The 14,645-nt window shown below is 44.5% G+C and overlaps 1 protein-coding gene across 5 annotated transcripts in view; it reads left to right on the top strand.

The window, feature by feature from the left end:
• The window catches only part of SoxN (SRY-box transcription factor soxNeuro), a 116,362-nt gene that overhangs the window by 64,871 nt on the left and 36,846 nt on the right, over positions 1-14,645 (top strand). The window contains exon 3 of one of the 5 annotated variants that reach the window (XM_069124926.1): positions 2,112-2,468. The exons of the other annotated variants lie outside the window; for them this stretch is intronic. Coding sequence (XP_068981027.1) covers positions 2,112-2,145 — 34 coding nt within the window. The 3' untranslated portion in view covers positions 2,146-2,468. Of the gene's footprint in view, positions 1-2,111; positions 2,469-14,645 lie in introns of those variants that run through there. 5 annotated transcript variants of the gene reach the window in all.

Here is a 14,645-nt window from a genome sequence, read left to right as displayed (position 1 = left end):
GGGTTAATTTACGGGACGCATAAGCGCAGCCAAGCCTCGTCACAAGAATGTGTCTACGTTCGAGCCGGCCATAGCTTGCCTCTAATCTCCCTCGAATATCTTGGCTCGCGTGCCGCGCGTGTTCTCATCAACGCGTAATCTTAATTAAGTACAAATCGTTTCGTGTACGACGACGCGCTACGCGTCCAGCTACGGCTATACCTTTAGATAATCGACCGTTTAACTTGCTTTCCTTCTCGTGCTTTCTCGTTTACGACGTTCTAGTCAAATAATCTTCCCGTTATCCTGATATTATTGCGACATTATCGTTACGATATTACCAACACCGGTGTAGCGCAGGTGACACTGTGATTATTACGAGTCGGACTTCACAGTCAATTCCACGTCACCGATACTGCAATTTCTTCTGATTTATAAATGACACGGGCGTTCTCCGTAATTGACCGGCGTTCGTACGTTGCTTCTATTTCAAGTGCTAGAGTGAAAGGACTGCTGTATGTAATTGCTGCAAGAGTAAAGGAACTTTTTGTGTGCCAGGTCGAGCCGGGTCAGTCGAACTTGGTGCTAACTGGACGCGAATCGATTCATCGAAAGCCAACCTAACTTTCGTCCACTTTAGTTACCCGTTCTCTTTTCGAACCACCTTCGAAACGATCAAACATTCAAATATGGTCGTGAGTAAAGAGCACAAAGTATTCTATCGATTTGACGTCGATTCGAGATTAAGAAAATCGTGACACGCGACACGAGAACACACGTTGCTGTCTGCAGGTTGGTCGCATCGCGATTGCGTGCGGCTTAGCTTCGAGTTCAACGGCGACGAGTAGAATACACGCGTCATCGGTGACAGCGTAATTGAAACTATGCTTACTTTAATACCTCCGCTACACCATTCATTAGGAACGCGAGCTTTTTGCGAATAACGTCGGAGAGTGTTAAATGATTGATAGCGGCGAACAGGAACGAGAAACTCGTGCGTAATCTCAAACAAGGTCTAGCGTGAACACACGTTACGAAGGTAGAAACACACGTCACGTGAGTATCAATTTAACTCGAAACGTTCCTTTTTTATCGCGTTATTCCCTCCTTTGCAGTCGTCTTCATCCTTGTTGTCGATACGGTATCTTCGTTGATAATGCGACGATGATCCGTAGCCAGTCTTTCATGCTGCTATTAAACGTTTAAGAGGCCAGAATTCTTTTTTATCGAAGACTTCCAAAGAGAAAAAGAAAAAGAAAAGTGAGAGAAGAGAACACGAAAATCTGCCCTGCCAGCGATTAAGAAGGTAGAGGAAGGAGTTGAAAAATTCGTTATTTAAATTGAATCATTAGCGAGAATCCGTAATCGCGTTCGATCGGGACTGGTTTCGGCTTAATTGAACGATAATTCGCGGAACGGCGCGTCCCGAAAGAGAAGGCGAGAGGCGCAGTTTTCGCGTAGCGAACACGAACCGGCCGCGGATCAGCCGTAAATATGCTGGCAAGGAAACAAACAGGGCCGCGATTCAGTCCAAATTGCGCGCATGAATTTTAACGAACGGTGGTCGGCCGATTTTGTACGGCTGGCTCGAAATATCGAACCGATTTTTCATAATTCAAACCGTGGCCAGGCGCAAAATTCAATCGGTCCCCGCAGCCAGCCCACCATACCCCCTGCCCTACCCTCGTTGCCCGTTATTTCCGTACTGGTTTTCGTGTTTTTGCCATTATGCCGGCAAAGGTAATTTCCCAGGCTCGACCGCTGCTGATGTATTTATAACGAAACGAATTAAACTCGCCGGCCAGCGAATAGGTAACAAAACGTTCCCGCCGGCCAGCAAGCCCCCTCCATTCGAAAATAAAATACCCAAATATTTGCCGGTTTAATTTGAATCATGCTCGCCTCCAAGCCACCATGTTACCTGGCTTAATAATGAAATGTCGCATTGTTGCGCGATCGAGTTATAGAACAAACCCCCTGCTACGATTTTTCCAACTCGTATTCGCATCACTCTTTTACATTTCAAGAGTTGTTTCGCTAACATAATCGTAACGTATCGATATATCGATGGAAGTTCCATTTATTTTCATCTGTTTTTCTATCATTCCTTTTTTCTTTTTCTTTTTTTGCAGGTGCAGCTATCCTTGTTCGCGCGTGTACAAATGAAATTTGGAGATTATCGCTTCACTAAAACGATCAAATACGATCGAAGAAGATTTTCGCTTTTCTCTCTGTTACAAATATTTTTTCGCTATTGATCGATGCTTCAAAGAAAAACTACGTATGCCTACGGCACAGTCTGAATATCTCGTTTGTTTCGCTTTCCAACTATTCAACTTTCCAACGCTATCTTACTATCTACATACTTGTAACCGATAATTTACGTATGCGCTTGACAAACGAATCATTGTGCTTACGTATCTCTTCTTGTCTAGCTTACTGTTGACATTAATTAAAATTCTACTCAACTGACCAAGTATGCGTTTCTTTTCCTATATTACTAACACGTTTCCTGTACTACGAACTGATCTTTCAGAGGGTTAGCATGGAAAGCGTTTGTACGAGAGAAGAAACTCGTGAAAGTCTCCTAATGGACCGCGCGTTTGTGTATTCGTTTGTATTAGCGAGACAACGAGCGAAATGGAAGGCAAAGAAATATATTAGGCGAGTTTGTCGGGGCCGATTTATCCGCAATCGCAGCGTTGCTTTTCTCGGGACATTAGGGACACGATCACCGCACCGGTTGAAGAAGGATCGTTGGCCGGGGTGCTCGGGGGGTTGGGCCTTAATGCGATTAAGGTCGTTATCAGATGTCGCCGACGTTTCTTGCGCGATGACGTCTACTCGCTCGTTTGTCATCGCGCGACGTCGTCACGGGGGTTGCATGATTTACTTCCGTTTCCCTCCTTTCGCGCCCTTCGTTTCCTGTCGGCGATTTCCTTGCCACTGGCTCGCGCCTTGCGTGGGATTCAATTTTACACGCGAGCCTTCAACCCGTGCGTTTCTCACATCTTCGAAATTTTTCAAATTTTACGATACGATTTCACGAAGACAAAGGTGAAATTAAAGCCACCTACGACATTCTTTCGAGTCGTTTCTTTCTTATCGTTTAGACGCGTGTGCTTCTAACCCGCGTGCTCCTCTCGTTTAAATTTTTCGCATCGTACGATATAATTTTACGAAGAGGAAAATAACGAAAAGGTCGCGTATTGATTATCAACGTCTACGATATTCTTACACGTCCTTTTTTCCTATCAACATGCACGAGTCCTTTGATCCGTGTATTTCACTCGTCTTCTAAACATTTGTCAAAATATAATACGTAATTTTTAAGAAGAAAAAGCACCGCGGTGAAAAGATCGCCTAACAGTCTTTAAAACGATGCTTTCGTTGCTCTTCTCGCGTCACGAAACACGAGGAGGAAGGAGAAGAGGTTCGGAACGAGTGACGAAGAATCGATTTAAAAAGGTCGCGTGCGACACGCGGCCGGACATACGTGTCAGAAGGCATTTCGAGATTCGTTAAGCCTCATCGTCGACACTCACCCTCGCCTAACATCGGTTGAACGTGGCATTTGCGTCGAAGAATAGAGCTAAGTCGTCGAAGCGAGAAAAAGAAAGAGACAACAGATTAGAGACGATATTTATCCCAGAATAGGGAAGAGTGAGACGTAAAGAAGAAGGAGAAGAAGAGACAGTTCTTCTTGGTGGTGGTCAGACTACGAGACGAGGGTGTGGCCAGGAGATAGGGATGATTAGAAGCTACACTGCCGAAGGCACGAGCCGAGGGTGCCGGCGGAAAATTCATGGAGTTACTTAGAAGTCTTCCAGGCTTACTCGTTTATCTTGCCACCGGGGAGAAGAAGGAAGTCGTTACGTCGTCGAGAGGCCGCCCCCGGGGTCGAGGCTGTAATCCTAATTAATAATTAATTACCACGGTAGGGGAATAAATGGCCGATTGAATTCTTCCTGCGCTAAGGGAGGGGCTTGATTTATCGGGACGATTTTACTCTACGCTCGAGAACTCAGAAACAACGCAGCCTCCGATTCATCCGAGACATTGTTCTTCGCGTTTTCCACGGATCAGATCCGGCGGAATTGATTAAATACGGTTGTGTATCGAACAATGCGTACGGTTCTTTCAATCAAGCCAAGTAATTCGCCTTGTCACTCGCTAAACTCCACTAATGGTGCGACGATGGTCACGATACACGACGAGTCTGAAAATTGAATTTTGAGATTGAAGCATAGGCGACTCAAATAATCTCATCTTCCTACGTGTAGAATCTGAAACTCTAAGCGTACTAGTTTTCCAACAATCGAACGATTGCAGGATCTTTCGTCCATAGAAAAATCAGCGTGCCATAGTCACGGACGAAGAGCAATACGGAGAAGGAATTTCGGGAGGATTTCACTCGCAGGAACCTATCATCGGCAATAAATTCTGCGTCGACGTCGCGATAAATAACTATGCTTGCCGTGCTTTTCCATTTGCCGTGCTTTTCCAGGCTTCTTCGAGGAAAAAAGTTGGTCAAGTTTTACGAGGGTTTGGGTCAGGTGGCGGAGGATAGACACAGAGAGAGAGAGAAAGAGGGAACAGACAGAGACAGAGAGAAGTGGTCGCTCGTTTTGATCTTTTAGGACCAAGGATCCTTCGGTAACGTGCACGAAAGTTGTCCGCGTGTGTCCGTACACGACTGGCTCCTCCCAGGAGCACCCCAGTTTGTCAAGATGACCCTCCGGTGTCGCTTACAAGACAGCAAATTTGTCTGAGATAAGCAAAACAAACAGAATGAACGAGCCCCTTGCCTTCGCCCCTGCTTTTTCTACGTCCTCTGTGTCTCTGGCGGATTCCTTTGAATAAGAGGAGATGCGACTGGAAGGGTTTAATTGGTGGCTCCTGTTTGATCAGAGAATTTCGCGTCTCACGAATTCGTTCGAATGCGTTTGCCTTTATTGGCTCGCCAACGCAACGTCATTTACCTTTGGCCGTGCGTTCTCTCGAAACACTTTACAGCGATACAGTGATTAATTTCAACGATGAAGAGAATTTGTAGAGGAAGGAAGATAGAAGTTACAGCTAGCAATTTTTAGGTGCGAAACAAACGGCATAGACGACACTTGGAGGATTGTAAATTACGAGCCGATTCCGCGAAATCTCTGTTTCAACAGCCATCTCGAACGCAGCCCGCTGCGGGGATTTGCATATATTAGATTTTATCCTTCCAAGAACGTTCGTCTTCGAGATGCACGTATTTATGGGATCCTCGCGTATAATAGTGCCGAATTTAGGATGGAATCTCAGTGGCAACTTCATTATGGCAGCTGATTTAAGGGGCTCCATTTCGAACGACCACTTTCAATCTTGGGAAATATTCTCAGCTCTCGAAACTCCTTCTTTTATACCCTTCCCAGGTAAACTCTCGTTAAAGTCAATGTTCGCGTTGCTACAGCGAGCTGTTGTGAAGCTGTTCAGCTGTTCCACATTGATCAACATCGCAAATTGAGAAGCGATGACGTTACAAAACGCTGCTTTACAAATTTACTTTACGTTACCTGTGTCATCTTTTCATCGCGAATCTACTTACGTAAGAGAATTCCATATTGCTTACGCAATGGAATTAATAAATTGAAATAAAAAGCAGAGCTGATCAATGTGACTACCGAAAGGCTCGACATGGTTAACCGTTGATCCTCGACGACTGTTCTCGCTGTTTCTATTTTCTATCAGCAACCACGAGCTTACCCTTCCATTGCTAACGACAGTTTAATACACCCCCGATAAAGTGCAGAGCGAATTCGATTGGGAAAGGATTACGCAGGAGGCGAGGGACGATACAGATCGAGAGGTCTGCGAGGCTCGATTAGCTGCGGGTGAAGGGATGCTAGTACGCGAAGGTCTGGAGGCACAGCTGCGCGAAAAAGGGGGGCCTGGCTGGTTCCACAGCTGCGAACAGGGTCATCGATGTCACTGAGGATCGAGAAACGATCGCACGCGTGTCGAACGCGACGACGATCGGGCCTTCGATTCGATTCGCGCTCGACCTTCGATCGGTTCGGGCCTCCGAATCGAATCAAGGATCGCTGAAACAGGTGAAAGGAACGCCGAAGGAAATCCAAACCGAACGCGTATCCAGTTCGTTTTTAATTCTTGTAAATTTCAGTTTACAAGAGACGAAAGTCTAGCAAAGAACGAGCAGTTTTCTTACGAGTCACTATCTAGGAAAGACAGAGTAGTAGCTCGTTGGTCGATCGAGCGGGCAAGGCACGCAAGGGGTAATTCAATGGGTTCGTTTCACGGCCAATGCAATCACGCGAGTCGAGCGAGGAAAGAGAGAGAAGCGGTCCTAATCGCGATCACTGAATAGGATATTCTTCAACGCCTGCATCAGTGAGATTATTAATTCGCCCTTCGCGTCCAGCGAGCACGCGCCCGGCGTGCTTTGACACTTCAGACGATGCGAGAAAAAAATTGCCCGTAACCGAGAGGATCGAAATCGTCGAGCGGAGAAAGGAAGAGAAAGAGAGAAAGAGAGAGAAATAGTGAAGATGTAGAAGAAAGAAAACGAATGGAGCAGTCGAGATGACGATGGAGAAAAAGTGAGGCGACTGGAATGACAGGAAGAGAAACGAAGAGAGGGATAGAGGCGTTAATAGGACCACCACGCTAGGGGATTCGATCGAAGAACATTCTCCGCGTTCCTCCTGGTGCAATATAATGCATGTGTAGATATATACATGGATGTATGCGTGAACGCAGAAGCAGCCCTCTAGGGGGTTGCCGAGGGGTAAACATCGTGTAACCATCGGGGAAAGAGCACGGGGGGTTTGAGGTCGATTGTGCGGCTCGGCACTCGCATACGATTCCATAAATATTTTATTGGCTCGTCATTCGATTTAATTACGCCGGCCAATCGAATGACACGCTGGATTACGCCATGGATATTCCCTCGTGTACGTTCGCGAGATCTCCAAAGCTTTTCAAGCGTTGCTTACTTTTTTCCTCTTTCTTCTTTTTTTTTTTTTTTTGTTTTTTAATCTTTTGATTCCGTTTCTTTCTAAACGGACGATTTTCACGACCGTCTGTTTCGTGATTGTCGCGATGGAATTGACGAATTCTGCGAACGTACCAGATAATCTCTCTTTCAAAACACACGGCAGTGTCAAACGCGCGCAAGACGGTCATTCACGCGTAAAACAGGGTACACAGAGGCAATTTTCCAAAACTATTCGCGAATCGTCAGCGGGACAAAGGGAAACGAAGCGACCAGTGATTTCCTTTGACCCGAGTGCCGTTTGGAACAGCGATCCTTTGGCGGCGAACGAAAAAAGAGAAGATAAACGGACGCAGGAAATGCAGAGCGCAGGATAGACAGTGGCAGGGAGGCGAGCAAGAGGTAGAGAAAAATTCAAAGAAAAGCCGGCCGCTGTCTAGGCGATTTTCCGCGAGATCGCACCACACCACAGTCTCGCCGAGGGAAACATATTTTTCAGGATGCAACGAGCCGTCCGTCGAAACGTCCTGCAATTTCCTTGCTCCCTCTCCTCTCCAGCGTCTGGTCCGTGCGCGCTTAATTAAGCCGAGCCACTTAGTACCGTTGAATGCTTCTTGATTGGCAGACGAGGTAGCCGACGACGAGCGAAGCCCAGGTACGTAGCTATCCGCGCCTCTGGCAGCCGCGAGTCGGCCACTCAGTCAACATCAGACGAATGCTGAGTTATGTCGAGGGTCCGAGCTCTTTTAAACTCGCCAATAAATCGGCTGCTTCTTCTCTACCAAGTTCCTTCTTCTTCTTCTTCTTCTTCTTCTTCTTCTTCCTCTTCTTCTGGTGGTGATGCTGGTGCAGCGGCTGCCGCGTTTTCTACTCCCTCTTCTCGGTACTTCGCATCTTTCTTCCAAATGGTCGTGTCCATTATTTTTCTACGAGCCTCGTGTCGTTGCACCTTAGGCGGCTATTTTTTCACTGATTTCTCGTCGATTACTGGTGGCACACTTCGTACAGTTCTTTATCTTCATTTGCAGACTTCTCTGTCAGGGTTATTACGCCTTTATTCCGCTGCTTTAATCAATATTTCTATTTGCTTTTGTTCTCCAAGTCTTTCCTTCTTCAATTCACACGATATTGAACGAGAAGATAGTGTTTGTTCTTAGTTATGGATATTGCTATAGGTTGTATTATTTACTCTGTTCTATCTGCTCGCGTACATTCTACATCGTAACTTTTATCGCTGTTTATTTCCAGTTTCCTTCCTTTATCGGATCTTGCCGAAAATTTTCGTGACTCGCCAGGTAGTGTGAAATTCATTGCAGATATCTACCTGGGGACCTGTTGGGGCAGAGAGGTGCGAAAATATCAGCTCGTTTGCCCGATGACTGGGCAGCTTCCTTATTCCCTTTTGTTTTCCTTTCTTTTTTCCCGGGCTTCTTTCGCGCTATTATCTCCCTCGCGGCGGCCATCTCGCGACGGCCACCCCGCGGGATCGATTATATTTCTGTTAGAGATTAGAAACGCACCTGTATACCCGGCATCAAAGCCAGTATTAATTATTCCGGCTGCCGCCACGTAATTAATTTCTCGACCGGTTGCGTTTGATCGAAAGGTTCCTGCACTAGAAACTATTTCTTTCTGTCTTTAAGTATTTAAAATAAATTTCATTGAGACGAAAGGTAGAAAATTCTTTAAAAAAATAGAATCTTATGCTCTTCCCTTGCGGCGTTCTTCGGATTATTTTCGATACGGTCGTGTTTCTCTATCGTTAAAAAATTTCTTCGCTTCTACATGAATATTATAATATATTATATTAGGATATAATATAATATATTCATGTAGAATATTATAATATGAATATTATCATCGGAGGAAGTTTCTTCAAGCACATTTTCACTGAATTTTTAGATAAGAAACCGAAGATACGACGATTGAGAAGCAAAATTATTAAAATGCCAAAGGAAAAGGCACGTACTTCTCTTCAAGATCAAATAGGAAGACAACATTTGATAACGACGGGATCGATTAACGACGTTAACATGGTTTCTCTTCGCATGTACGCATGTATTTCTTATTTTCATTTCCGTAACAAAATTTCTCGCAAACCATTAAGACTTCCTTCATTTGCTGAAACGAAAACGTGATCGGAATATAAAAATTAGAAAACCGCGATTAGGACACGAGCGTCTGTTCTTCTGATGAAAGAAGCAAAAATCTGAAAGCAGGGTAAAGAAGAAGAGTAGCGATGATCGACTGCACGATAGTAATTCAAGTATCGAGAGACAGCGTGCATCGAAATCAGGAATCTTGGCGCGGCGTCGTCACCGATTAATAATTACGACATTGTCGCCGCCGCTAAACGCTTTAATCAATGTCATCGGGCCAATTTCCGATCGCCGTTGGCTTCCAGCCTGTCCCCCTCTTCCTCCATCATAGCCGGCTACTCCGCAGGAAATTACGCGGCACGATCGAAACGCAGGCGGAAGTCGCAATTTATCAGTTTCCAGGCTGGACGCCGCGGCCTGCCGGAGATCGCGATTCCGATTTCGCAGGTGTAGACGTGCCTTAACACCAGCCGAAAATCGATCGATTCCAGCTCTCCACATAGAGCTTTGCTCGTCACGATCACGGTGACGCTCGTTTGTTAACGCCAGAACTACCCACGACTAATATATAAACTTGTACCAAGCAATTCAAACGACAGAAACGCTATTGTTCGTATTTATGAAAAAATGTATTTGGACACTTACATTGGAACACTTTTAAAATGCGAAACAGCTCGAAATTTGAAATCAATCTGAAAATGTGTATAGGGAATACTAGAAGTTACTAGAATGATATTTACAGCAAATGTATATTTAGTAAAAAGAGAGAAATGGTATACAGCACGAGTAGATATTCTAAACACGTAGTAATTGTAAATGTTAAAAATGTCCTCGCAGAATAGTGTGGCCTTCTAATATAACGAATAAATGACTGTGATTCTGTAATTAAATTAGCAAGAAATTATTTCACTTTCTAGGAATGTATCGTCATGTAGCTGTAGATTTTCTATAAAAAAAACGACCGATTGATTATTTTTCCCACTCTGGTAATTCTTGCGTTAAACTAACCTTTGTATCGTCATTTCAAGAGTATGATTTTCGGATGGACAATTCGAAGGATCAGCGAACCGAGATAATATAGCGGAATTATTCTATTCGATTAACAAAGAGCAACGAGGTAATTTTTCAATTTTCTGAAACGGCAGTCAAGAGAGTACCATTTTTCCCAGGCTAACGATAAGTAACAGACTAACGCCTGCCGCTTACTCGAGAGATCTCGAGAGTTTCGCTCGGCTCTTTCGCATCCGGATAACGAGGTTTACTCTTAACGATTGCGTAGGTGGTTGATAATTATCGTACACGCGGTCGTGTCCCAACCACGTCGGCTCTCGAGCCTGTGTTCCATTTATCTTTCCAACCTCAGCGAGAAAACCATTCGATTCTAATCTAACAATTATGGTTGCATAAATTCAGGATGCATTCTTAACAAACGATTATCCCTCCATCAAGAATTTAACATGAATTTTTCCCCTCCACTTAGAATCTCTGCGCACGAAATTTTCCCTCGTTAATTACACGTTGCATGGGATTTAAGCGTTTTTTAATCGTGCAAAACTCGCGCTGACCTCGATCGATCGATCAACAGCCGCTTTCGCGATTCATGATACGGAAGAATCAGCGCGATTGGCCAGCGATATTTTCGCGGCAGATCGATGGAATATAAAGAAAAAAGGGAAAAAGGGCGAAGGGGGGAGGAAGAGGAGGAGGAAGAAAAGCGTGCACTCGACCTTCCATGCATGCGCATACGTTGGAATATCGCCAGTTCCGCTGGTTTCGAGTGGCCGACGGGTTATTCGAGTGCCTGGTTGCTTGTGCTCGTGAATATTGCCGGCCCTCTTATGCGAAACTCTCGCGAGTGTCTACGATTCAGTGCATCCTACGTGCAGTTTTGCACGGCGGTTGCGTTTCCTGAACAGCAAATGGCCGGCAGCGATGTGTCGTTCAGTCTCTTGATAAAATCTTTCCAACGACTTTCATCTCTGTGGAGCTCCGTGAAAAAAATAAACGCCGAACCCGTTTCAGCTGTACTCGTCTAGTTGGCAAAAAATTAATTCAGAAAAAAGGATATCGAAGATGATTTTAAAAAATTCCAGTCCACCGCTAATAAACGTTTTTCTATTCGTCGAATGGACCGTGAAGCTCTCGCAGCAAAATCGTGGCGCCCGCGTTTTAATAACACACTGTCGATAGCTTGTAACAATTCACGAATGATGATAGAGACGTATCACCGCGTATTATCATCGAGAGGCGGAATTCATCGACCACAAAGGGCAGCGCCGTAAAATCGCCCATTTTTATCCGTGACTTATCGAGCCACCGCTCATTGCTCCGACGGCCGAGAAAAACAGCTACACTTGCGCTTGTTCGCCAGGAACGCCCCGCTTGTGTAGCCAAACGAGTCCGTGCGCAGTCGGTGCAACGAGCCTCCCTCGATGCTGCAACGTCATTCTACCGAAGGTGCAAAGATTTTTCACGGAATTGCACGCCGCCTTAAAAGCTCGTTACAATCGGCGATTCCTCAAAGTTCACCGTTGACTTGCGGAATCGTGAAACGACGTGATATTCGTCGAGGCTCGGCAGGACAATGGAAGCAGGCTTGGCCATTTTGAAAGCTACCAACCGAGAGAAACGAGGAATTAATTAAACATTTGCAATTTAAACGTTAGAGAAAATACATATATATACAGGGTGGTTGGTAACTGGTGGTACAAGCGGAAAGGGGATGATTCTACGCGAAAAAAGAAGTCGAAAATATAGAATACAAATTTTCTTTTTTTAATTTTTTTTTTTTAACATTTATCCATCGAGACAACGATCTACAGTGAGATCCGTTATAACGTACCGCACGCGTACCGAGCAAAAATTCAAAGTCGATTTTGTCGAGAACAAAACCTCAAAGGAAAAATTCACCCCCTTTCCGCTTGTACCACCAGTTACCAACCACCCTGTATATATATAATACGTTATTACGATTCAAAAATATGCCACTTTATTGAACATAAATATGCCAACTATTGTAATTTGCTTATTTTGTCATAAAAATCAACTCATAACTTTTACATAGTTACGAGAAACACTGCATACTCTAGAGTACTGTACAGGAAATGCTTAAATATGAACATTGGGCCTGAAAATTGACCGTTGTTTCTAAGTCTGGGATTCGTATTGCAGTGCAAATACTCGAGAACGACCTGTCACAGGTGTCAGAATCGTATACGCGATTTTCTTTCCGAGAACGTTACCCTTTTCAGGGACCTATCCCTTGAGCCTTTTCAGGGCTACAGGTGGTAGCTAAGCCGATTAGATGCAGCGTCAGAGAACAATCTGTTGTTGACGAAACTTAACCCTTACTTCGCGCTGGTTCTCCGGAAGTCTTAACGCGGATTCTTCGATGATGCAACGAAATGCTGAAAAATTCGGTATAAGTGATTTAGAAAATATTTCTTTATCCGCGAAATTCTTCGCATTTCTGCAGATCACGTAAGAAACGATATTTTATTGTATATACTTTTGCATATTACGTGTATTCTGTCCACCTGTACAGAAACTTATACTTCTACTTCAAACTTCCCATGCACGAGCGTCTACATTCCACGTATGATAACGTTTAAGACACGAAATTCATAGCATCACATGTGTCACGATTCTTGAATCTCTCTGCTGTTATATCGTGCAGGGATTAAAGTGTTAAAGGAATCTTGAAATATTCGATATAATGATAAAATCCGATACAATAACTCTCGATATAATAATAGAACACGAACAAATAACGATTACACGGTTTGCCAGCAATTGTAGGATTTCACGTTCGTGAAGAGCCGGTCAACAGGTTGTTTCTCGATCGGCCGACTTCCGGTGAGTCTTCTGGAGAGAAAGAGGACTACGAGGGGAGAGAAACGACGCCTCTCAATTGCGAACGATTTAAAGCCGCCATTGGCCCCGACCTGCGTCCCTCTGCAAATGAAAACTTTCTCCGTCTTCTTCTTCTTCTTCTTCTTCCTCATCTTTCTCTACCTCTCATCTACCTTTGCTTCTTCTTCTCCTTTATTTTCTTCTTCTTCTTCACCTTCTTCTTATTCGAACGAAGAGTACTCGCGGCTCGAAACTTCTTCGTCTACCCTTTAACTTCTGCTCGGTTTCCTTACTTCCGCGTGCGAGCTGCGGTTCGACGAGCAATTACGTTCTAGAAGTGTTCGACTCGAAATTCTCACGAGAGAAGCGGCCGAAGTTGCGACGATGCGGTGGCAAAGTGCCTCGAGAAAATTACGTGGCAAGCTTCATGGAATTTCTTCTTCTTCCGCGCGTTTAATGTATTATATCGTAAATCCTCGGAAACAGTCTTTAGAAATACATATTCCGTTTGGTGCATTTAGCTTACGTAAAAAGATGCAAAAGTAAGAAGAACTGTTCAAAAACAGATTAATTTTGTTATCCGTTCGATGATGGGTCGCTACCATGTCGTTGTTAACCATATGAGCAATATTTATCATAAGATTACAGTTTTCCTCGTTCATATGCGCTCTACAACTTCTCTCGATTATTGCTATAACACATTCTGGAATTCGTATTATCGACCTTGCTATTCCATTTGCTGTTATTTCACGCCAGCTTCCGTTTCAGATTTTCCAGATACATATGAATTTCATCGAATTTTCTTCTCGATCCGTTGGAGAATTTCCCGGATTAGGCGATTATTGGGGACAACATGAAACTCTTAACTGACCACTCTTCACGAATGCAAAATTACGCTCGATTAATCGTTCCCTTAACGATTTGGATCGATTACCGTATTTTGTATACAATGAAAAAGCGATCAAATAATTATAAACCGGGGTGCGTTTAAAAAATTCTTCGACACCCGATTCCGAGAATTGATATCGTCGTGGAACGATCGTGTTTTGAAGAGGAACGATGTCAGGACGTTTCAGCGCGGTTGCGACATCCACGAAACCCGTACGTGTCCAAAGAGCTCGAGAAGCAGCCGTCGAAGATCGATGTATCTATCTATAATCACGCCGACGAAGGTCGCGGGTGGAAGAGCGAGAGAAAAAAGAAAGAGAAAAGAACGGTAGAGGCGTCTAATCTGTCGGCAGTGATCAGGACCCAGTATCGATGATGAAGTCTCCGGCTTCTTTGAAGTCCGCCGTGCTTCGCAACGGGGGAGCAAGCCGCTCGAATCCCTCGATTCCTCCTGATCCTGATCCTGCACCGGCAGGACCACTCGTTCTGTCCGGACCCATCAGTTCCGTCTGTCTTAATGCCCGTCAGAAATTAAGGCGAGGGAACGGATCGATCGGAATGCTAATGACATCGATACTTGTCAATATCTCTGGCAGAAAAAAATAAGACGAGCCCTGGAATTTCGGGATAGAAGATTGACGTTTGCCGCCCCTAATATCCAAGGTTCCCTATACACGTCAAACTATTCGAGAATAGGATAAGCTAGGATATTTGTGTCAAGCTAATTAATTTGCCTCGTAATTCGTTACATTTGGCCGTAAACGGTTCTGAAGCGATCTGTATTCGACAACAGAAGACCATTTGACTCGTTACTTGTAGCGTATATTTCGTTC

The sequence above is a fragment of the Bombus flavifrons genome, chromosome 12, assembly GCF_040668555.2.
Source record: "Bombus flavifrons isolate JBK064 chromosome 12, iyBomFlav1_principal, whole genome shotgun sequence".
Classification (NCBI taxonomy): Eukaryota; Metazoa; Arthropoda; class Insecta; order Hymenoptera; family Apidae; genus Bombus; species Bombus flavifrons.
This window is presented reverse-complemented; position numbering and strand designations above follow the sequence as displayed.